Below are 26047 nucleotides of genomic sequence, written 5' to 3' on the forward strand. Positions count from 1 at the left end.
CTGCTCCCCTTGGTTTATCCCTTCTGACTTCCTCAGAAGGGTTAGATAAGAGTTTTATGTCCCAATGGATAGTATAGCTACTCTTCCCTCTCCGGGTTGATTATACTGAGAGTAAGGTTTGATTATTACCTCTTAATGCTCTCTTCCTCTCCTTCTTATAATAGTATTTGTCCCCTCTCCTTCCCATGCCCTCTTTGTGTGTAATAGAATATCCTATTTTTCTTATTCACTCAAGTTTCTCTTGGTGTCCCCTGCTATTCACCCCCTCTTTCCCATCCCCCATGTCATCTTAGATTATTTAGTGTTCCACTCTCACCCTGTGAATTATTTTTCTGATTACTATAATAGTGAATAGTATAATAGTGAATAGAGTTCACTACAGAGAATTATACATAACATTTCTCTACATAGGAATACAGATAATTAGATCTCCCTGAGGCCCTTAAAAAGGCAAATTTAAAAATTATAAGTTTTCTTTCTTTCCCCTCTGTATCTTATTTACCCAGAATTTTTTTGAAGTGGAAAAAAACCCACATATGTTCTGGGCTCCAACCAGAAAGTGATTTATGCCTGCATAGTGTATAGTAGGTCCTCCGAAGAGGCATTGGCTAGAACTCTGGATTTGAGTCAGGAAGAGACTTGAGTTCATATGCATCCACAGACACTTACTTATTCACTGTGTGCCTCTGGACAAGTTACTTAACCTTTCTCAGCCTCAGTTTCCTTATCTGTAAAAAAAAAAAGTACCTACTCCATGGTGTTGCTTTTAGAATTAAATGAGATAATATAAGTATTATTATTAGTAGTAATAGTAGTAGTAGTAGTATCAATATTACTACTACTACTACTACTACTACTACTACTACTACACCCCGAGAAGTGAGGTGGTATAATGAATAAAAGCTGGTTTAGTTGTTAGGAAGACCTTGGTTTAGACTGTGTGACCATGGGCAAATTGCTTCTTAGGCTTAAGGGAATTTGATAACTCTATAGTTGCTGAAAAGGTGAGCACCTGCTTTGGGAGAGGGAGTTTTCTCATTGGGCAATTTCCTCTACAATGAAACCATAGGTTTGGTTTACTATGTAACAGGGCAGCTAAGGTGGCAAAATAGATAGAGCTCCAAGCCTGGAGTTGAGAGAATCTGAGTTCAAATGTGACCTCTCAGATACTAGCTGTGTTACCCTGGGGAAGTGATTTAATCCTGTTTGCCTCAGTTTCCTCATCTGTAAAATGAGATTTGCCAAGAAAACCCCCAGATGGAGTCACAAACAATTGTATACAACTGAAAAATGACTGAATGACAACAAATGTATAATATTTGTATGCTAATGTCATTGACTATTTAAAGAGAAGTGCCTTGAAAACAAGATACAAGTTTATTAATGGGAATTTTTATTGTTTTCTTCATTGGGAAACATTGAAATAAATGCTCAGGGAAGGAGGTCCTGACAATGTGGTGGGATATATATGTGTGTTTGTGTCTCTATACACATATGTTCAGAGATCCACATACTTAAAAATATACAATGGAAATTTATATAAACATTCTCTAAAAAACATTCTAGCAGAAACTATTTTTTCCTCTCCATCTAATTGTTAGTTTTGAGAAAAATGAAAAAATGTCACTTAAAATTTTTTTAAACACTTACTTTCTGTTTTAGCAACAACTTTAAGACGTAAAGGCAAGGGCTAGGCAAATAGAGTTAAATGACTTGTGCAAGGTCATACATCTAGGAAGAGTCTGAGGTTAAATCTGAACCCAGGTCCTATGACTCTAGGCCTGGTTCTTTGTCCACTGTGCTATCTAGTTGCCCCTAAATTCACTGAAATCTGAAATTCTAGGTTAAAGCCATGTAAAATAAATAAAAAAAAGATTGCCTAGGAAAATTGAAATGTTATATCAATCAATCAGTCAATAATCCTTCTCTAAATGCTTACTATATGCCAGGCACTATGCTAGGCAATGGGATACCAAGACAAAAATGAAACTATTTCTGCTCTTATGAAACTGCCATTGGGGGCAGCTGGATGGCTCAGTGGATTGAGAGTCAGGCCAAGAGATGGGAGGTCCTGGGTTCAAATCTGGCCTCAGACACTTCCTAGCTGTGAGACCCTGGGCAAGTCACTTGGCTACCATTGCCTAGCCCTTACCACTGATCTGCCTTAAAACCAATACCCAGTATTGATTCTAAGATGGAAGGTAAGGGTTAAAAAAAAAAAAAGGAACTTCCATTCTCTTGGGGCCTAGTCTTTATTGCTCTCCTGCCTCAAAACTTGATGCTAAGACAGAAGGTAAAGGTATATACATATATATATATATGAAAGAAATACATTCTTTTGTGGGACCCCCCCCAATGATTATAGACAATACATACAGAATCAGTATAGGGGAATTTGGGTCCAGAGGGCATTAGGTAGAAGAAACAAAAGTGAAACCGAATTTAATTTATTTTTATTTTTTCTTTATTAGTGTTTTATTTTTTCCCCACTTACATGTAAAAACAATTTTTAGTTTTCTAACATTCATTTTCTAACATTTTGAGTTCCCCATTCTCTCCGTCCCTTCCCCTCCTCCTCTCTAAGGTCATCCTTGTGACATCATATAAAATGTATTTCCATATTTTTCATGATGAAGAATAACTGAAATTTTAATTGGATGCTATTGACTTGTCTGTGCTTTTTATCCTGAATGGTAAGCCCATGTAATGCAAAATGTGCCAGGAAAGTTGTGGATTGAAGTCCTCTTCTTGACATAGCGAGGTGACTTTGGTCCAGTCTCTGAACCTCAACCCTTTCGTTTAAAAAAAATGGAGATAATAATCCTAATAGTAACTCCCTCATGGGGCTGTTATGAAGATCAAATGAGATAATGTATATCACATGTTACATAGATGCTGTTTGTAATTATTATCTGAGTTTTTTATTTTGCTCTACATGGATGGGAATTCTTAATAAGTCATTCCTTCAGCCTTCTTGCTATTAATTATGAACTTGTTTGTGTAGGTGATGCTGTGATCATCTTTCCTCCCCCACCTCCACCTTATTTTTCGGATGCTTCAACATCTGCAGTGGCAACACATAACTCTGCATCTAATAATTTGCCTCCGAGTGAGAACCCACCATCATATTACAGTATTTTTAATTATGGGTAAGACTTTCCATTTTACTTTCTAGGAATGAAATGTTTAACTTATAATTCCACAGCTTGTAGGATAATGTAAATTTATTCACTTCACTTTGCTATGTTTTTATTCTTTTTTTTAAATTCTTACCTTCTGTCTAGAATATACTATGTGTATTGGTCCTAAGGCAGAAGAGTGATAAGGGCTAGGCAATGGGGGTTAAGTGACTTGTCCAGGGTCACACAGCTAGGAAGTGTCCAGGGTCAGATTTGAACCATCTCTAGGCCTGGTTCTTAATCCACTGTGCTACCCAGCTGCCCTCTATGTTTTTATTCTTGCCAATTTTGTTGGGTGTCCCAAAGTATTGGGGCAGTTTTACGGCATTAAAACTTAAAAGAGCTTGAGTCAGTGGTGTCAAACTCAAATACAAAATGAATCCTGTGGGCTGCTTAATGACTAAGAAAATTAACATGATCTATGTGGCATTATATTTGTATTTATTTTGTTAAATATTTCCCCATTACTTAAAAAAAAAAAAAACCTTATCTTCTGTCTTAGAATCAATACTTGGTATTGGTTCCAAGGCAGAAGAGTGGTAAAGGATAGGCAATGGGTGTTAAGTGCCCAGGGTCACACAGATGGGAAGCATCTGAGGTCAGATTTGAACAGAGGACCTCCTGTCTCTGGGCCTGGCTCTCACCACTGAGCCACCCAGCTGTCCCCACCCTATTACATTTTAATCTTGTTCGGGTCCATAGCAGTGTTAGGGTATAGCAGTGATGGCAAACCTTTTAGAGGGGCAGGTAATATCCTCAGGCACCCATGGAGAGGGAGAAGGGAGCAGCATGCCCTGCATACTTCTGATTTTCTAGTAACAGACTCTGGCAAACTCTGTGCAGGGGCAACAGCACGTGTGCCCACAGAGAAGGCTCTGAGTGCCCCCTCTGGCATGCGTGCCATAGGTTCACCACCACAGGGATATAGCACAATTAAAGATGCCAGACATGTGGCTGAAGTCCTGAGCCAGATAAAATATAATTGGGAAATACATCTATATGTATGTGTACATAGAATTTATATTTGCATGATACATGATTGATAGATGATAAATATGATATATTATTAAATGTGATAAATATTACATTTAAAATATATGGATACATAAGCTACACAGCATATATACTGTCTATAAATATTTGACACACATATATTAAGCTTTAAAAGCTTAAAACTACTTTAGGATTTGGGGGATACCCTCTTTCAAAATTTGTGGACAGAATTGACTGACTTTCTGCTCAGGCTATATTTTGAATTTAGAAAGATTTGTCATGCTACTTTTCACCTTCTAAAGTGCAATATTGTTTTTACCCTGTAAAGTCAGTGATTTATTAATGTATACTAGTTCAGTCCTCATTCCTGTGAGTCAGGTACAACCCAGAGAGACTTGTGTCACTCAAATGTGGCCACACAACAAATGGAAGAATAGCAAAGGTAGGACTAGCAACTATACATCCCGCCTAGACAGTGGTCACTGCACTAACCCAATTTCCTGATTGCAATAGGCTTCAGGAAGCAAAGGAGATGGGAACAGAGTTCATCCTGAATCATTGCTCTAGTAGCTGGGCCCTGGGGCCCCTTGCCTGACAAAGAAGGGTGACTACATGTATTTAGAGCCTTGGCTCATCTGCTCAGGCTTATGCAGGTCTTCAATATGAAAATAATCTGTGAACAAAACATTTTTCTTTGTAGCTCTAACAGCTGCATATTTGCAGTGAGATTTGTGTTAGCCAGATGAAAAAGGGAAGTAGGAAACTGTCTGGCCCCTTTCAGAGTGAAGTCTATTTGGTGATGCCTTATCTTTGGGTCTTGATTTCACTTTGTGGTAGTTTTTCATTAAGTTATTTTTTTAGGGGAAATGTGGCTGCACAGGGCACTATAAGATGAATATTAATTGCATTTGGCTGGGCGTGTGCATTTGAACAGGAATACCCCAAGTTATATCACTCTTGAGCTGGTACTTTTTCCTTTTGTCACTATCTAAGAGTCCACCAGTATAACCTTGAATAATATTAGCTTTTTTTTTTTTTTAAAGCCCTTATTTTGTGTCTCAGAATCAATCCTAAGTGTTGGTTCCAAGGCAGACTAGAGCTAAGGGCTAGGTAATTGGGAGTGAGTGACTTGCCCAGGGTCACAAGCTGGGAAGTATCTGAGGCCAAGTATTAGCTATTTTTTAAAAGCTATAAAGATACCATCTGATGAGACTTTTAGCTCTCTCTGAATAGATCTGTTTGTTTTCATTGCTTCTCAGTCTTAACTGACACATTATAGAAGTCACTTTTCCAAGAATAACATGAGGTTAAAACAAATTGTTTTCCAATTACTTCAGGAGGCTAATTAAGAAGGTATTTACTGCCTGCTCTCCTCTGGATGATCTCACTTCTTTGGTTCTTTTCCAGCCTTAGTCCATCCCTTTTAGACACTGCCCAAAGTCACCTACAATCTATTTGAGCCACTCCTATTGGAGATTTCGCCAGAGTGCTTATGGCTTAATGCTTCTAGGTCTACCAACTGATGACTTTTTCTTTCCAAATCTCCCATCATTGTTTTGCTTTCTCAAAACATTCTTAGATCACAGAACCATAGGATTTAGAGCCAAAAGGGGAGTGCCAATCAGAGATCATCTAGTCCGATGCCTTCTCTTCATCAGTATAATCTCAAATCAAATGACTTGGCCAGGGTCTCATAAATAGAAAGCCCCAAAGTCAGGATTCAAGCCCTATACCCTCGATGACAAATCCAGTATTGTTTTCATTATACTATTCTTGGACTGAGAAACAGTAAAGCATAATGGTTAAAAAGATGGCTTTGACCATTCCCCAATTGATAAATGGACAAGGAACCTGAATAGGTAGTTTTCAGATAAAGAAATCAAAACTAGCAATAAATACATGAAAAAGTGTTCTAAATCTCTCATAATTAGAAAAATGCAAATCAAAACAACTATGAGATACCACCTCACACTTAGACTGACTAATGTGACAGCAAAATAAAGTGATAAATGTTAGAGGGGAAGTGGCAAAATTGGGACACAAATACACTGCTAGTGGAGTTGTGAATTGGTCCATCCATTCTGAAGGGTAATTTGGAACTATGCCCAAAGACTGCCTGCTCTTTGATCCAGCCATATCACTGCTGGGTTTGTACTTCAAAGAGATAATAGGGAAAAATATAAGTTCAAAAATATTTATAGTCGCAGTCTTTGTGGTGGCAAAAAATTGGAAAGTGAGGGGGTGTCCATCAATTGGGGAATGGCTGAACAAGTTGTGGTATCTGATGATGATGAAATACTATTGTGCTGAAAGGAATGATGAACTGGAGGAATTCCATGTGAACTGGAAAGAAATCCAGGAATTGATGCAGAATGAAAGGAGCAGAACCAGAAGAACCTTATACACAGAGATGGATACACTGTGGCACAATTGAATGTAATGGACTTCTTTACCAGCAGCAATGCAATTATCCAGGACAATCCAGAGGAACTTATGAGAAAGAATGCTATCCACATCCAGAGAAAGAACTGTGGGAGTACAAAGAAGAAAAACATATGTTCAATCAAATGGTTCAATGGATATATGATTGGGGATTTTGACTAGATCACTCTATTGCAAATACGAATAATATGGAAATAAGTTTTGAACAATGTATACATATAAAACCTGGTGGAATTACACATCAGCTCAGGGAGGTGGGGATGGAAGAGGAGAGGGAAAGAACATGAATCATGTAACCATGGAAAAATATTCTAAATAAATTAATTTTTTTAAAAAATGGCTTTGACATTAGGAAGATCTGGCTTTTAGTCCGTTTTATGACTCATACTGACTGTATAACCTTGCAGTCATTCATTTAACTTTTCAATGCTCTAGAGTGTGTCAAACATACAGCCTCAGGCCACAAATGGCTTACAAGATTCCCTCTTTAATACTACAAATAGCAGAGAGGGTACAAAAGTGCATTGCAAACGAGATCTTCCTCACTTGGGAATTCCTTATATCTGAAGTCACAGGACCGTAGTTATTGTCGTTATTCTTGGATTCATCAGTAAAATCCTGAAGACTTGCCTTAGTCAATCATGGTATGAAATACCCTGAGCTTCTTTCTGAAAACAATTTAATTTTACAAATGTTTATTTTAAAAATTAGAAAAAAAAAACCCAAACCTTACCTTCTATCTTAGAATCAATACTAAATACTCTGTACAGAGGCAGAAGAATGGTAAGGGCTAAGTAATTGGGGTTAAATGTCTTGCCTGGTAAGCTAGTAAGTGCCTGATGTCTGATTTGAACCCAACACCTCCTATCTCTAGGTGTGGCTCATAAATATTTATTGACTAATCAGTGTTTGGTCTTGAGAGTACAAATGTGGGAAAAAATGTTATAGTTCTGCCCTATTATATTTGCCTGATGACCTGTAAATACCCTTCTTTCGGAAGAAGAAATGAGGATCAAGTTCAGCTGGTATAATTCAGAAAGCAGTTCTATGCTGGAATTCTCTGCAGGGTTTTATTTTATTTTTTATATTTTTATATAATTTTATAATTTTTTATATTTCATTTTCCCCATCTGCAGATAAATATAATTTTTAACATTCATTTTTTTTAAGTTTTGAGTTCCAAATTCTCTTCCTTCTTCACATTCTTCTCCTCTCCCTGAGATGGTAAGCAATCTGATACAGATTCTACATATCTTGGCCAAAGTTTTTGATCATTGTTCATTCCTCCAATTCAAATGATCACTGAGTCTGGGCTCAGAATACAGATACCTTGAGCATGATTATGATGGACCCGCTCTATCTGCACTCCTCTGACCTCTGGAGCTACCTGATCTTATCACTCCAGACTGATATAGATACCAAGGACTACCAATGATGTAATAAGGGGAGGTGGACCAAGACCAAACAGAAAGGAAACCAGTGTTCCTATCTATTAGCCTCCCTTGGTCTCTGCCTGGTGCACATTCCATTCATTGTTTCCATAACTAACACTTTCTTACCCTCCTTTCTTAGTATGACTGTGGTGTGGGTGCTAGTTTATTGTTTAGTCCATGCTGGTTATGTGTGTCTACATATGTCTTTCTAGATGGGGCTCACAGGAAGGCAAGAATAGATATTTCTAATATCTTTCACCCGCCTCCCACCACCCTTTTCCAAGGGACTGATTCTTGTCAGGAGAGAAAGCAGGACGTTAGGGCCAGAAGATGGCCATTTTGCTCTCATCAGAGAGAGAGAGTACTGGACTAGAATTATATTTATCTGCTCCCTTAAGTACTATTAGTCTAAAGGAAGTAATTTTTAGGTTCAAGCTAAGCTCCTGAACACTATCCCTTAATAGGGAAGGAAGGAAGGAAGGAAGGCTTCAATCTATATATACAAGGCTTAACTCCCTTCCTGACAGATACTAGTTCCACAATAAATATACATAGCAAATAGAAAACAAGTTCCATTTGTCTAAATAGATAGCAAACAGAAATCAAAGAAAATATACATAGCAGAATATATCCCAGACAATACATAGAATAAGAATTTTGGGAGCAAAATATCTCATCTCAACTAAGAAAGAGTCCCATCTCTCAACAAAAGGTAATTCCCTGAATTCTCTGGTGTAGTAAGCAGGATATAGGGACATGATGGAGACTGTAAACTTATCTATAAATCTTAATCTTTCCATCATTTTTGTCTCCATTTGGGGCCTCGAAGAGAGGTTGGAATGGTTTGTCTTTTCTCTTGAAACTAGAAGCCAAAAGCACCTGGATTTCTTCTCCCTAGCTCTCATTGACTGCTTACCCCTCATACACGTGCAGGGCACTGAGCAATCAATCTCTACCAATGAGGACAGAGTCCCCTATAATTAACCCTTTGAGTGAAGGGTTACATTTACAGTTTCTATAATCATCAAGCTCCTTTCCTTCTCTCTGGTTCTCCTAAATAGTTCAACAGAAATACCAATATAATTACATGAGCACAGCTCTAGAATTGGAAAGGAGCTTTTCTTGTCTCAATTGTTACCTACTGTGTGAAGGAAGTCAAAGAGAAGCCTCAATGAGAATGTTTCTACCATAAAACACCAAGCCCCACTAACATATTCGTTCATAACATAACACCCTCAAAAAGCTTACAATCTAATAATGGATGGTCTACTAAACACAAATGCAAGGTACAATGCAAGGTAGATTATGAGAAGAGAAAAGAATAAGTTAAGAAGAAACCTTCTAAGAAAATGCATATGCAGAGTGAGAAAGTATTTTTAGCTGGGGATATCAGAGAAGCTATATGGAGTAGATGGTACCTGAGCTGGACCTTGAAGGAAGAGAAAAAGTTCAAAAGGCAGAGCTAAGTGGGAAGGAGAGCATTCCTGGAATGAAGATTGAGAAACAGTTTGCAGGAATGCATAAAGGTGGGAGAGAGCAGGATGAGATCAGCTAGGAGTCTGGTTTGGCTGAGACTCAAAAAGCATTATGGGAAATAGAATGAAACCAAGCTGTAATGGTAGGATGAAGCCAGATTGTGGAGGACTTTAAATACCACATGAAAGAGTTTGTGTTTTATCCTACAGGGAACCACTGAAATAGATTTTTATGACTTTTTTTTTTTTTAAGCAGAGGAAGAGTGCCCTGATCAAACTTATGTGAAGGATGAATTGGAGAGGGGGAAGATGAGAAGCAGGAAGGCCAATTAGAAGGCTACTTTAGTGGTCTGGATGAGAGGTGTTAAAGGTCTGAACCGAGGGATGGTCATAAGAGAAGAGCGAAAAGGACAGAGATGAGATAAAATCAGCAAGTCTTATCAACTGATTGGAAATGAAGTATGAAAGCCAGGAAAAAGTCAAAGGGTACTAAAAAATTTTGAGGTGGAAGAGCTGACAGTTGAGAATTTTTAATACAGTTTAGTATTAACTAATTCAGTAAACTGATAGATATAAGTAAACCATGTGCTTGACATTGTTCTAATCACCAATGGGGATATAAAAGAATTAAGAGGTAATGTCACTGCCATCCAGGACTTTACACATTGAAATTAAGGGAAAAGATAATAGAGAACACCTTATATTTTGCATCCATTTTTTTCACCACATCTCCTCCAGCATTTGTCATTTTCCTTTTCTGTCATGATAGCTAATATGATATGAAGTGGTACCTCAGAGTTGTTTCAATCTGCGTTTCTCTAATCATTAGAACATTTTTTCCTATGACTATTGATAACTTTGATTTTTTTCTTCTGAAAACTGCATGTTCATATCCTTTGATCATTTGTCAACTGGGGAATAGCTTTTATTTTTTATGTTTGATTCAGTTCTCTATTTTTAGAAATGAACCCTTTATCAGAGAAACTTACTATAAAATCCACCCCCTCCCAATACTTTTCTTTTCTAATTTTGGCTGTATTGGTTTTCTTTTTGTGAAAACTTTAATTTCATATAATTAAAATTATCCCTTTTTCTTTCCTGTGATCCTCTTATTTGGTCATAAATGCTTCCCTTTACCCATAGATCTGACAGATAAAATTTTTCATATCCCCCTAATTTACTAATAATATTACCTTTTATGTCTAGATAAATTATCTATTTTGACTTTATCTTGATATGCTGTGTGAGATGTTGGTCTATACCTAGTTTCTGCCAAATTGATTTCTAGTTTTCCTGGAAATTTTTGTCAAATAATGAATTCTTTTTCCAAAAGCTTCAATCTTTGGGTTTATCAAATATTAGATGATTGTGTTACTAATCTATTCCTCTGATCCACCACTCTATTTATTAGCCATTACCACATTGTTTTGATGTTTACTGCTTTGTAATATAATCTGGTACTGCTAGGCCATATTCTTGCATAATTTTTTCTCATCGATTCCCTTGATATTCCCGACCTTTTGTTATTCCAGAAGAATTTTATTATTTTTTAGCTCTATAAAATAATTCTTTGGTAGCTTTATGAATATGAGACTGAGTAAGTAGATTAATTTAGGTAGAATTGTCATTTTTATTATAGCGACTTACCTACCCATGAATAATGAATATTTCATCAATTGTTTAGATGGCTATTTATTTGTGTGAAAACTGTTTTGTAATTGTGTTCATATAGTTCCTGGGTTTGTCCTGGCAGGTAGTCTCCTAAGTATTTTATATTGTCCATTTCAAATGGAAGTAATTTCTCTTTCCATCTCTTTCTGTTGGGTTTTGTTGATACTTCATAGAAATGTTGAAATGGGTTTATTTATATCCTGCATCTTTGCTAAAGTTACTAATTATTTCAACTAATTTTTTTTAGGTGATTCTCTAGGATTTTCTAAGTATACCACTGTATCATCTGCAGAGTGATACTTTTTTCCTTTGTTGCCTATTCTTATACCTTTAATTTCATTTTCTTGTCTTATTGCTATATTTAACATTTCAAATACATTAATGAATAACGATGCTGATAATGGGAATTCTTGCTTCACCCTTGATCTTATTGGAAAGGATCCTAGTTTATCCCCATTACAGATAATGCTTGCTCTAGGTTTTATATAAATACTACTTATCATTATAATAAAAGTTCCAGGGGCAGCTAGAAAACCAAGCCTGAAGGTCCTGGGTTCAAATTTGACCTCAGAAACCTCCTAGCTATGTGACTCTCAGCAAGTCAGAACTCCAAATTGTCTAGACCTTACTGCTCTTCTGCCTTGGAACTGATACTTAATATTGTTTCTAAGACAGAAAGTGAGAGGTTTTTGTTTTTTTTTTTTAAGAAAGGCTCCATTTATGCCTATATCTTCTAGTGTTTTTAATAGGAATGGATCTTTCATTTTGTAAGAAGCTTTTTCTGTACCTATTGATATAGCCATATGGTTTTTGTTGTTTTTGTTAATTTTGGGAGGTTATTTTTTTAATTAAATCAAAATTTTACCTCAATTACATATAAAGACAGTTTCCAACATTTTTGAAAGAATGTCGAGTCTCAAATTCTCTCCTTCCCTCCCAACCCACAACCCCCTTGAGATGGTAAGCAATCTCATATAGATTTTACATGTGCAATTAGGTAAAACATTTTCCCATGTGAATCCTTTTGTGGAAGAAAATTCAAATAGAAAAAAATTAAGAAAGTGAAAAACATTTGCTTTGGTCTGGATTCAGACTCAGTTCTTTTTTGTTTTTGTTTCTGATATGGTCAGTTATGTACATAGTTTTCCTATATTGCTATAATCTCCTTACTAGTATTTTACTTAAACTATTTGTAATATTCAATAGGGAAATTGGCCTACAGTTTTCTATCTCTATTTTTTCCCTTTTTAGTTTAGATATTAAAATCATATTTGTGTTAAAAAAGGAATTTGTAGGACTCTCTTACCTATTTTTTCAAGTATTGGAATTAATTATTCTTTGTATGTTTGATAGAATTCATTTGTAAATCCATCTAATCTTGAAGCTCATTATGGCTTGTTCAAATTCTTTTTCTAAAACAGAGTTAAGGGGTAGCTGGGTGGCTCAGTGGATTGAGAGTCAGGCATAGATATGGGAGGACCTATGTTCAAATCTAGCCTCAGACACTTCCTAGCTGTGTAACCTTGGGCAACTCCTATTGCCTTGCCCTTACCACGCTTCTGCCTTGGAACCAATAAGCAGTATTGATTCTAAGACAGTAGATAAGAGTTTTATAAATATATATAAATATACATTTTAAAAATTTAAAAAACCAGTTGTTTAAATATCCTATTTCCTCTTCATTAGTCTGAGCAATTTAAATCATCCATTTGACTTAGATTGTTAGTTTTATTGGAATATAATTGAGCAAACATAGCTCCTAATAATTATTTTAATTTCATCTTCACATGTGATGCTTTTACCTTTTTAATATTTTTGAGACTAGTAATTAAGTTTTCTTCCCTTTTAAAAAATGAAATTAACCAATGGTTTATTTTATTCTCTCCCCCTACTCCTATAAAACCAGCTTTTAATTTTATTAGTTCAATGATTTTTTTTTTTACTTTCAGTTTTATTACTCTATCCTTTGATTTTCAGGATCCCTATTTTGGTGTTTAATTAAGGATTTTATATCTTCCCCCTCCCTAGTTTTTTACTTTCATTCCCAACTCATTAATCTGTTCTTTCTCTTTTTTATTGATGTAAGCATTTGGAGATATCAGTTTCCCCCAAAATATTGCTTTTACTGGATCCCACAAAATTTGGTGTGCTGTCTCATTGTTGTGACTATCTTTAATGAAATTATTAATTGTTTCTATGATTTGTTCTTTTGCCCATTCATTCTTTAGGATTATATTATTTTGTTTCCAATTAATTTTTAACTTACGCTTACAAGGCCTTTTATTATAAGAATGTGTTTTTCCCTTGCAATATGGGCCTAAAAGTGTGTACTTAATATTTCTGGTTTTCTGCATTTGTCAGTGAGGTTTTTTAGTATATGATCAGTTTTTGTGATGGTGCCATATATAGCTGAGAAAAAGTTATACTCCTTTCTATTACCATTCAGTTTTCTCCACAGGTCTATCATATCTAATACTTCTAAAATTTTATTCATCTACCTAACAAAAATAAGAGTTTCAAGAAAGAGAAGATATCTGTAGAGTCAAATGTCTCAGAGGAGTCTAGCCTTATCTAATACAATTCCATTTCACATATCCTATTTGTAGTTCAATTAAATCAGACCATTAATTATTCTCCAAAAAGGTTGCAAGTCTTTTTGCTTTTGATTAGAGTGTGTATACTATACACTGCCAGTTACTAATGGAGTATTAAGATGAGTAAGCAAACAAAATACTCTTATGCTCAAGGAGCTTACACTTTAGTAGGAGGAAGAATGAGACATGTACACATATAGATTTGATAGTTCTTAGGGTGGGATCATAGATTTAAAGTTGGATTCAGGTCTAACCTAGAGATTATCAAGTCCAACCCCTTCATTTTATAATAATGAAACTGAAGTTCAGAGAGTTAGGTGAATAGCTCAAGGTCACACATTTAACAAGTAACAAAGCTAGGGTCTGAACTGAAGTCTTCTGACTCCAGATCTTCTATTCTCTTCACTACAGTAGACCTAGAACTCATAGTTGAAGCTATAATATAGCATCAGCTCATGTTTGGAAAGGCTAGAACTAGAAAAAGAGCATAGATAGATCTTTTCTTGATCTCTGGAAAAACTTTCTCCTATAGCTTTCATAGTAGAAATTCAAATTCTAACCATCCTATAAGTCCCAGTTCAAATGTCATCTCTTCTAACACCTAGAGATGCACCTAGCTGGTATAGTGGACAGAGCACTGAGCCTAGAGTCAAGAAGACCTAAATTAAACTCTAGTCTCAAATACTTCCTAGCTATAGAATTCTGGATAAGACAGGTAACCTCTGCCTCAGTTTCTCGACTGAGGGGAAAATGGAGATTCTTCTTTTTTTTTTTTTAACCCTTAACTTCTGTGTATTGGCTCATAGGTGGAAGAGTGGTGAGGGTGGGCAATGAGGGTCAAGTGACTTGCCCAGAGTCACACAGCTGGGAAGTATCTGAGGCCGGATTTGAACCTAGGACCTCCTGTCTCTAGGCCTGACTCTCAATCCACTGAGCTACCCAGCTGCCCTGAAAATGGAGATTATAATAATACTTACCTTCCAGGATTATTGAGAGGTTAACACAAGATATTGGCAAAATGCTTAGCTCAATACCTGGCACAAAATAGGAACTTAATAAATGCATGTTCCTCCGCTCCCCTCAATGGGTCCTTCTTTTATTCCTTGAATCTGCTTTCACTTTACTTTGATTTATATTTACAGCATTTGCTTATCTTTACCCCATCTACTACTATAAGCTCCCTAAGGGGAAAAAACAAATCTTTTTTTTTCTTCCCCTGCCCCAACTTCTTTTCCAGTAGCACCTAGTAAACTTCAGTAAAGAGTAGGGACTCAATGAATTGGTGTTGAAATACAATGCTCATTGAATTTTGATAACATCCGAGTCAATCTTTGAAAGGGCAAATTCAGTAGAGTGGAGGGAGTAGATCACATTATAGGAAGAGAAGGAGGGAATATATTTTAGAAATTTAGCAGTTTGAAGAAAAGAGCAATAGGACAATAATTAGAGGACTAGTGAAGTCAGGTGAAGGGTTTGTTTTTGGGAGGGCTTTTGTTTTTTGTTTTAAAGATAAGGAGACCTGCCGATTGGTAGTACTGGATAGCATATGCTATTTTGTGTTATTCATATTTTTGAGTCCAGGCCCTCTCTCCCCAGTTAGACTATAAACCATAGCAAACACTCTTTTTATTTTGGAGGGGCATCCTGATGCAATGGATATAGTACTGGTCTTATAGGATACAAATTACCCTAGAAAATTATTAGGGTGATAGGGAAGGTCAAAACACAAACCTAGAAGAAGACAACAAAATCAGAATTGTTCTCCAAAGTCTCAAAGAAAAATGTGAGTTGGTCTCAGAACTCAAAAGAATTCCTAGGTTTCAAAAAGAATTTAAAATTTTAACAAGAGAGGAAAGATTGTGGAAAGAAATGAGAGTGATGAAAAAAAGTCATGAAAAGAGAGTCAACAATTTGATCAAGGAGACACACAAAAAAATACTGAAGAAAATAACATGTTACAAAAAGGACCAGATAAGCCAAATGGTAAAAGAGGCACACAAATCCAAAGAAAAGAACTCTTTAAAAAGCAGAATTGACCAAATGGAAAAAGTTGTACAAAAATTCACCGAAGAAAATAATTCTCTAAAAGGGAGGATTGGGCAACTACTAACTAAAAACTCCATGAGTCATTAAGAAAAAATAAAACAAAGTCAAAAGAATGAGATAAAATAGAAAAAAATGTGAAATCTCATTGGAAAAACAACTGACCTAGAATATAGATTTAGAGACATTATTTAAGAATTATACTATATGAAAGCTATGATCAAAAGAGGAGCCTAGGTATCCTCTTTTAAGAAGTAATGAAGAAAAACTGCCCTGATATTCTAGAACCAGAAGGCAAAATGGAAATTTAAAGAATCTACTAATCATCACCTGAAAGAGATACCAAAATGACAACTCTCAGGAATGTTACAGTTAAATTCCAAAGCTCTCAGGTCAACGAGAAAATATTGCAGGCAGCCAAAAAGAAACAGTTAAAAAAATCATGGAGCCACAGACAAGGTAACACAAGATTTAGCAGCGGTTTCTACATTAAAGTATCAGAAGACTTCAAATATGATATCTAGAGGGCAAAGGAGCTAGGATTACAACCAAGAATCACTTAAACTGAGTATCTAATTCTTCAAGGAAAAAAAATAGAAATTCAATGGCATAGATGAATTTTAAGCATTACTGATGAAAAGACCAGAGCTGGATAGATAATTTGGATTTCATATAGAAGACTCAAAGAAAAATAAAAAATACACAGGAAACAGAAATCAAGGGATTCAACGAGGTTTAACTGTTTATATTCTTATATGGGAAGATGATACTTGTAACTCTTAAGAATTTTATGATTATTAAAGCAATTAGAAGGAGTAAACATACAGAGCATATGATAGAATGATATCTAAAAATAAAATTAAGGGATGAGAAATATGAATGCACTAGGAGAAGGGTGAAGAGAAAAGTCAAACAGATTATATAGCCTTACATAAAAGAGGCATGAAAGAGCTTTAACAATGGAGAAGAAAATGGGGGGAGGTTAGGGAGGAATATCATTTGAACCTTACTCTCATCAGAATTGACTCAGAATAGCATGCTGACTCAGTTGGGTATAAAAATATATCTTACCCTACAGGAAAGTAGGAGGGGAAGGAGATAAAGAGAGGAGGGTGGAAGCTGATAGAAGGGAGGAGGGTGGATTGGGGGAGGCAGTAGTCAGAATCAAAATGCTTTTCAGGATAGACAAGGTGAAAGGAAGAGAAAGTGCACGATGAACAGCAAGAGAAAATACAATTAGTAATCATTACTGGAAAAAAATTTACAGCAAATTTCTGTGATAAAGGCTTTGTTTCTCAAATATTTAGAGAACTGAGTTAAATTTATAAGAAATCAAGCCATTCTTCAATATGTATCATATTGTCATACTATGACAGAAAATGTAAAAGACAAATTTTGGAGGGATGTGGGAAACTTGCAACACTAATCAACTATTGGTAGAGTAGTGAACCATTCAACCATTTTAGAAAGATTTGGAATGATGCTCCAAAGTCTATAAAACCATGAATACTCTTTGACCCAGCAATACCACCACTAGGTTTGTATTCCATAGAGTTAAAAAAGGAAAAGTATCTCTATATACAAAAATATATTTATAACAGCTTTTTTTGTAGTGGCAAAGAATTGGAGATTTAAAGGATACCCACCAATTGGGATTATGACTGAACAAGTTGTGGTATATGATTGTGATGGAATACTATTGTACTATAAAACAATGATGAACAGAATACTTTCAGAAAAACCTGGACTTATGTAAACTGATACAAGATGAATTGAGCAGAATCACGAGAGCATTGTACACAGTAATGGCAATATTCTACAGTGATCAATTGTAAATGATTTGGCTATTCTCAACAATATCTGAGACAATTCTGAAGAACTTATGATAAGAAATGGTATCCATTTCCAGAGAAGGAATTAATGGAGTGTGAATGCAGAACAAAGCATCCTTTTAAAAACTTTAATTTTTTTTGTCTGTTTTTTTTTCTCAAAAAATGACTAATACAGAAATATGTTTTGTATGACTGCCCATTTGTAACCTATATCACATTGCTTTCTGTCTCAGAGAGGAAGGAGGGGAGAAAGGGAGGGAGAGAATTTAGAACTCAAAATTCTAAAAAGATGTTAAAAATTATAATTTGGAAAAAATAAAACATTAAAATTTTAAAAAGAAAAATTACAACTAAAGACTTACAATGCTATTCTGTCACATTAAGAATATAATGCCATGTCTAATGTGGAAATATGTTTTGCATGACTGCACATATATACCCTCTATCAAATTGTTCTCCTCAATGATGGGGAAGGGGAGTGAGGGAGACAATTTTAAATTTAAAATATTTTTTTCTAATTACATGTAAAAATGATTTTTAATTTAAAAATTTTTATTTAAGTAGGAGAATAGGGAAAAAAGAACACAATGCCAATGACATTTTAGTTATCACTGAGATCATTATCAATGCCTCTAAATTTATTTAGTAACAAATTCATTCTGTGAAGGAAGAGGACTGGAAAACATATCCTCTCCACTCAAAGAATTAGGAATCTCTATCCTGAAGAAGAAAGGACTTACAGGGTGTATGGTGGCCATCTTTAAATACTTGAAGGATTGTCATTTATGTTAGAGATTAGACTAATTTTACATGATTCCAGAAGAAAGAATTAGTGTCAATAGGTAGAAGCTGAAGAAAATCAGATTTTAGCTTAATATATGAGGAAAACATCCAGCTCCAAATATTTGCTAGCTATCTGACCCTGGGAAAGTTACTCAAATTCCATCTGCATCAGTTTCCCCATCTGTAAAAATGGAATAATAATAGCATCTAACTTCCAGGTAGCTATAAGGATAAAATAAGATAATACAGTAGTCCCTCGCTATATCACAGTTCACTTATCACCGCTTCACTGTATCATGGGTTAAAAAAAAGTCTAATTCTGTATGGTGGAGTTTTCGCTATATGGTGTTATTTTGTGGATGAATACCATAATGTACACAATGGAAATTCAGTATTCCCCTGCCACTTGTGCAAGTTTGCCAACATGAGATTGTACACTGCACACTATTGGCTGATGAAAGGTGACCAACCACAGTGCTGTGGTCTGTGATTGGCTCAGTGACTGTAGCATTGGTCTGTTTGCTCTCCCCACTACTCCTCTGATTTTCACCTATTGTGGGGGTGTCTGGAACATAACTCTCATAAGAGGTAAGGGATCACTTTATTTATAAAGTTCTTCGTAAAACTTGAAGTTTTATATAAATGCTGGTGATGATGATGATTACTTGAACCCCACCCCTCCCTCCCACCTGTTGTTCTGATTAGTGTCCTACATCACAGTCCATTTCCCAACCCAGCATTTTCCCTGGCTATCTCTCATGTCTGGAGAATTTTCTTCTTTCTCATCTTTGCCTCTTGGCTTCTATGACTTCCTTTAGTTACCAGATAAAATTCCACTCTCACTCACGATTAAAAAGAAAAAAAGTACCATCCACAGCCAAAGAAGGAACTGTTGGAATCTGAGTGGAGATCAAAGCGTGCCATCTTTCACTTTATTTCCTTCATGAGTTTTTCTTTTATTATATATATAATATATGTCTTCAATCAGGACATGGGTAATGTGGAAACATGTACTGGCTGGAAGCACTGATATAACTTATATCAGACTTTTCCCCAGCTCAGGTAGAGGGGTGGTAGGAGGGAGGGAGAGAATCTGAATTGAAAAATTGTCCAAAATTGTTTCTTGTGCAATTGAAAAAAAATGTATTAAAAACCACACACACAAAAATAAGAAATTTAAGAAATTTTAAAAATAATTTTAAATAATAACATTTAATTAATAATAATAATAATTTTAATAATAATTTTTAAAATAAGAAATTTAAGAAAAGCTTCACCTTCTACAAGAAGCCCTTCATGTTCTCCCTTAATGTGAGAGACTTTCCTGTGCTGGTTATCTCTTCTTTATCCTCTCTGTATCTTGTTTGTACATGGATGTTTGCATAGTGACTCCCAGCTTAAATTGTGAGCTCTTTGAGAGCAGGAATTCTCTTTTGCTTTCCTTTGTATTCCCAGTACTTAGCCCAGTGCCTGGCATATAAAAGTAGGCTCTTAATACATGTTTATTGATAGATCAACTGTCTAATGATTTCCCCTCAGCTGATCCTGACTAGTCTGACAACATTACTCCCCAATTTAGGCATGCTTCCTCCCAGTCTCTCTCCCCCAACTTCCTCCTCCTTGCATGGCTACAAGGTTACTCCCAGCCATCCCTGGGGAAGAGGTAGGGAATAATAGGGCATTCAACTCTCGTTAATGGGTTAGATAGAATAACACTGATCTCTCTTTCAACTTTGAATTTATGTGATTTTCTAACTGTTCAAAAGTAGGATGAGATATTTGGGAAGCTAATGATTTAACTTCCTCAAGCCTAAGATATTTATACAGAGGCTTCATGACCACTTGCTCAGATCACTGTAGAAGGAATTTTTTTGCAGGCATGGACTGGAGTAAGATAATTGATAATAGGTAATTCTGTACCTTCATGCAGGTTTTAAATATCCCTCTCTTTCAATCTTCTTTTTTTAATAGGACCCAAACTTCTGAGGGTGACGGAGCAGTCTCTTATAGAGATCCTGAATCCATATATACCATTTCTGGGACAAATTTATCCTCTGAGACAACACTGGCCTCACATATTTCATCTGAATTACCTCCCAGATATGAAGAAAAAGAAACTGTGAATGTCGATCATCCCACTTCTTCATCTTCTCAGCCTTCCCCACCATGAACTATGAACTAAGTTCACTTTTCTAAGTTCTTGTTTATGTCTGATCATACGTTTATTTAATTTTTTTTATAATAAAAACATACAACAACATTTGGTTATGCTTTCCTTTCATAGTCAGTCACTGACATTTCTTGAGATTGGCCCAAGGTGGGTAAGCACTGGTTCTTTGGAGTGGGGTGCTCCAAAGTTCAGCCAGTAGCAGCCTTGGCTAATGGTTAACCTCGCTCATTTATGGCTCCGATGTCAGTCACTGTTGTTGAAAAGAAACAAGAGCATGACCACTGTCTAATCTTCTTGGGTGTAGTTTGTATAAATAAAATAATTAGGGAGCCTTCATCCTGTGACATTTACAAACATGCTCTCACACTGGGGTCTGACTATAATGCAGGCCTTGGGGGGCCATGCAGAGGGATCAGTTTATAGGTTCAAAGGCTTAAAAAAAACAAGAAACTCTTTAACTTTCATTTTAGAATTAAAACTGGTTTGGTTCTAAGACATGTTAAAATTATTATCATAACAGACAAGAGAGAACATGACTTGTGTACGGTCACAAAGCTAGAAAGCTGAAGCCACATTTGAACCCAGGATCTTCTGTCTCCAGCCACTGAGCTACCTAGCCATTTCCATTCAAATGGCTTTAAAAGAGCTTTTAGGTCCTTCCCTGACTGGTTTCCTTTGGAAGGGATCCTAGGTAAAATCTTCTCTGTGATGTTACAGTGAGGTCTGGAAACATTTGCATCACCCATATAATTTTGTATCATTGAGAAGAGACCTCTTAGATAGATAGAGATATGATAGATAGATGGATGGATAGGCATAGATAGATAGATAGATGGATAGATAGGTGGATAGATAGATAGATAGATAGATAGATAGATAGATAGATAGATAGATAGATAGATAGATAGATAACTGGCTTGGAAGCCAAGAAGACTCCTGGATTCACATCCCCTCTTCTGTTGGCTTTGTGTCCCCGGTATCAGAGGAGTGTTTTTCCCTGTGCCTGATGCAATTAGATTAGTCTCTAATTTGCAGAGGGGGAGTTCTCTCATCAGGAAGTTCCCTTTTACCCTTGAGATCTAGTCCCTATCTCTAGGTATAGAAAAAGGTTTTATTTTGTTTTTTCCCTGCTTGTGATACAAAAAAATTTATATCAGTAGACAAAACTCTATAATTAGGGTAATTATAGATATCCATCTGAATAAACAACTATGAATAATGAATGAATGACTTGAAGGCTAGGTGCTCCCAACCTGAAAGAAAGAAATAGTATAATTTAGTGGAGTAAAACTTTGAACCCTTTATGTCCAGGGCATCAGATAATCCCCATGAAAATTGGTATTAACTGGCAGTTCAGCTGCCTAAGGCAAAGCTGAAGGATTTGAATGCTTCAGCAATTCAGGGAAGCAATAACAGACTTCATGGGTTGGGTTTCTCAGGCAAGGCCCAGATATTTTTGAGTTGGGCATTTGTTGGGTTGAGCAGCTCTGAAAAGTCTGCTGCTTTTCCTGGAAGGTGAATTCTTCATGTTGGCTAATTTAGAACAAAGGGGAGATTTTCTCTGGTTCTTTCTGGTTTTATCCGTTTAGAATGCTTAGTTAAGCTGTACTTGCTAAGCAGGTTCCTGTTGGAAAATGCAATGTGATGAAAAAAAAACTTAGATAATACATTTCTTAAGAGCTGTCTTCACTTTGGATATGTGACCAAAATTATGTTACGTCTATGATCTAAAAACTCAAAGGAAGCTGCTTAGCATACTTAATTCTTGCCCTGACCTTCTGGAGATCTCTTACTCCACCATGGAGTTCTTTACCTGGGACTCATTTTCTTCACACCTGATAGCAGGTGTGAATGAGTGATGAGTAAATCTGCACCTGGGATGCACTGGTCCCATCTTTCCATTTGTTTATCTAGAGAACATATTATCCGGTTATGTACCCAACCCTGCTCTCTTCCCACCTGTTTTAGAAAGTAAACCCTTTGAGGATAAGGAACAATTTCTTGTCTTCATTTGTATGTCTTGTACCTAGGAGAGAGCTTGGTGCATAATAGAACTTAAGACATACTTATTAATGTTGATATGGTGACACAATATTCTAACCTGAAACAACTCTTTTGCCAAGTGGATTCACCTTCTTATTAAGCTCAAGCCAATGTATTGTGATATATGTTGCCAATGGACAAGAATGGCCTTCTGGAAAATCTACCTGGTAGAAGGGCCAAAGATACTAATCCCTCTGCACTGGTAAGTTGCCATCAGCCTCATATCAAGTCAATCATTCTCTTGCCCTTCCGGTTTGGGAGATCTGGATCTCTGATTCCCCTCAGGATACAGTCAACCATTCTCACAGAGGGTGTGTGTGACTTGGTTCAGAGAACAACTTAAGATTTCCCTTGAGCAAAATTAACGATGAGAGTCAGTAAACTTCTGACTTCCTTGTTTTCCTCACCAGGTCCTACCCTGGTGACACCACTTCCTGGTTATGAATGATCAGTAACAGTCCCTTATCTATAAATATTGCATAGAGAGCCCAAGGTCTTAAGTCTCCTTTTCTCCTAGCTTTCTCTACTTTAAGTTTTCAAAAGGAAATACATGCAATTCAGCAAATTATAGGAAAACCAAACCAAACTTCTCATCCAGGAAAAAAACCAAGATTCCTTGCTTTATTTCCAACATGAATAGTTGTGGACTATTTGAAAAAATGGAAAATTAACAGGTCAGACAACAGGTAGCCAAAGGAGTAATTGATTGTTGTAAAATATGTTGTCAATGAATAAGAATGGCCTTCTGGAAAATCTGCCTGGTAGAATGAACAATGAAAGTTAGAAGTAAAAAGTAGTTGAAAACCTTCATCTAACCTTTGATTGGTGGGTATGTGTGTATATGGTGGTGGTGGTGGTGGAGGTGGTGTGTGTGTGTGTGTGTGTGTGTGTGTGTGTGTGTGTGTGTGTGTGTGCAATTGGGGGCTACTGGCCAGGACAGCTCTTCATTCAGAGTTTGCTAAAATTCTGAGGCAAATATCCATATTTTGAGAGATTGTATTTAATTTGTAAAAAGACAGATGAGAGAAATATTGGTTTGATTGAAATGTTTTGATCCTATCCTGGCACCTGAGGGCCTTCACAGTCTTGTTCCAATCCACTTTGTTAGCCTTATTTTATTATTCTCTTTTGCATATCCTAATTCAACCACATTAACTGCTAGCTATTCTCCAAACTTGTTGAGCAATCTTTAACCTCTGGGCAATTTTTTGTTTTTGTTTTTTAACACACTACCTTCTGTCTTAGAATCAATACTGTGTATTGGCTCCAAGGCAGAAGAGTGGTAAGGGCTAGGGAATGAGGGTTAAGTGACTTGCCCAGGGTCACACAGCACCTCTGGGCAATTGTGCTGTCCACATCACTCCTATACCTGAAATGTATTTCTTCCTCTAATCTCCCAGTTGTAATCCATCTCTTTCTTCAATTTCTTTCTTTCTTTCTTTCTTTCTTTGTTTTTTAAACCCTTAACTTCTGTGTATTGGCTCCTTGGTAGAAGAGTGCTAAGGGTGGGCAATGGGGGTCAAGTGACTTGCCCAGGGTCACACAGCTGGGAAGTGTCTGAGGCCAGATTTGAACCTAGGACCTCCCATCTCTAGGCCTGACTCTCAATCTACTGAGCTACCCAGCTGCCCCCTCTTTCTTCAAATCTTAATTCGGGTTAGATTTCCTCTGATCTTTAAGCTGAAAGTGACATTCCTCACCATAGTTTTTTTCTAAAGCATTGTCTCCGAATGTCTTCCTTGCTCCCTTCATGACTTCCTTTGTATTGCACTCATCTATGTTACATCTTATAGATTAGATGGTTTCCCTAGTAAACTGTAAGGACAGGAACTCTTGTGCATCTCTATGTTCTTTTGTGTGTGTATAAGGAAAGAAATGTGGGCAGAAGGCCAGAACTATAGGACAAAGGTTATCAGTTCTGTCCTGTCATTTCCAACATTGCTAAGTACCTCCTTTAGGCTCACTGAAGTTTCAGGGTAATTTATATGGCCTTGCCAAGGTGTACCTGGACCAGATCTTACCAGCTCCTGAAAAGCAATTCAGTTTTCAGTGTGATTATTTACACCTTGGAATTAAGTGAATGCTATGAATCAGGGTCTCATTTATTGTTTTGTTGATTATCTAGACATGAAAAAGTGATGGGAAAATGTTAATAATGTAGATAAAAATATGATATATATATATGCATATATATATATATACATTCCCCCCCCCCTTCTTTCAGGAGAGCTAGCTGTTAAACATTTACTAGCATACATTGTCCTTGATGTTAAGTAGTCAGGGTCATGATTAAAATGGAAAGAGAATAACCTCAACCTAAATATCAGAGAGAAAGTGTTAACAGGAAAAAAATGACAACAACCAGATCTTGAGCAGAGGGGATTCTTTGTATGCCTCAGTGTCGAGAGGGGTGACATGATTGGATCTGAGCTTAGTTGTTTCCGTTGTCTTTGAGATCCCATTTGAGGTTTTCTTGGCAAAGATACAGGAGTAGTTTGCCATTTTCTCTTCCAGGCATTTTACGGATGAGGAAACTGAAGCAAATAGGGTTCAGTGACGTGTCCAGGGTCATGCAGTTAGTGTTTTTTGACTCTTTTTACAGGGAGGCAATAACCCAGCTTTTGAGGAAGTCTTTTGCCTTAGTGGCTTAAAAAAGTACAGCAGATGACACCAGCAACTTGGAAGAGAAGTGGTAAATGGCCACTTCTGTGATGTTCCCACAGGGATTGACCTCCTAGGATCATGATTTTTAATTAATTTTATTTCAATCCCTTTCCTTCCTGTTTAGAATCATTACTGTGCTTTGGTTCTAAGGCAAAAGAGCAGTAAGGGTTAGGTAATGGGGACTGAGTAACTTCTGCAGGGTCACACAGCTACAAGGTATCTGAGGAGAGATTTGAACCCAGAACCTCCTGTCTCTTGGCCTGGCTTTCAATCCATTGAGCCACCTGACTTTCCTCTTAGAAGCATGAATTGTTTGAATGATTTCTTTTCCATTGGCAGCATAGGAATTTGTGGGAGGTTGTGCTCCTTTGTACATTAGTTCTTCCTTCCTTCCTTGATTATTTTCCTGTTTTAATTTTTAAAATCTGCCTTAATCAATTGATTAAAATCAATTAAAAATGTTGCTGTTTCAATAGTGATTTCTGGTCTGTTGATAGACAATGCCCTGGAGAGAAATTGGAGTCATATTTACACAATGATGATTATCTTAAACGTTCCACCTAGCTGTGTGACCCTGAAGAAGACACTTAACCCAGTTTGCCTCAGTTTCCTCATCCATAAAATAAGCTGGAGACAGAGATGGCAAACCACTCCAGTATCTTTGTCCATAAAATCCCGAATGAGGTCACAAAAAGTCTGATGTGACTAGATCGGCAAAACAGCAA

At 36.5% G+C, this 26047-nt stretch overlaps 1 protein-coding gene across 1 annotated transcript in view; it reads left to right on the top strand.

Moving 5' to 3' along the window:
- TMEM171 (transmembrane protein 171) overlaps window positions 1–20705 on the top strand; it is a 46175-nt gene extending 25470 nt beyond the window's left edge. Inside the window, exons 3-4 of the mRNA XM_044663030.1 lie at window positions 3005–3149; window positions 20417–20705. Of these exons, the coding sequence (XP_044518965.1) occupies window positions 3005–3149; window positions 20417–20615 (344 nt within the window). The 3' untranslated portion in view covers window positions 20616–20705. The remainder of the gene's footprint in view (window positions 1–3004; window positions 3150–20416) is intronic.
- The last annotated feature ends 5342 nt before the right edge of the window (window positions 20706–26047 follow it).

The sequence above is a fragment of the Gracilinanus agilis genome, chromosome 1 (genome assembly GCF_016433145.1).
Source record: "Gracilinanus agilis isolate LMUSP501 chromosome 1, AgileGrace, whole genome shotgun sequence".
NCBI classification, from domain to species: Eukaryota; Metazoa; Chordata; class Mammalia; order Didelphimorphia; family Didelphidae; genus Gracilinanus; species Gracilinanus agilis.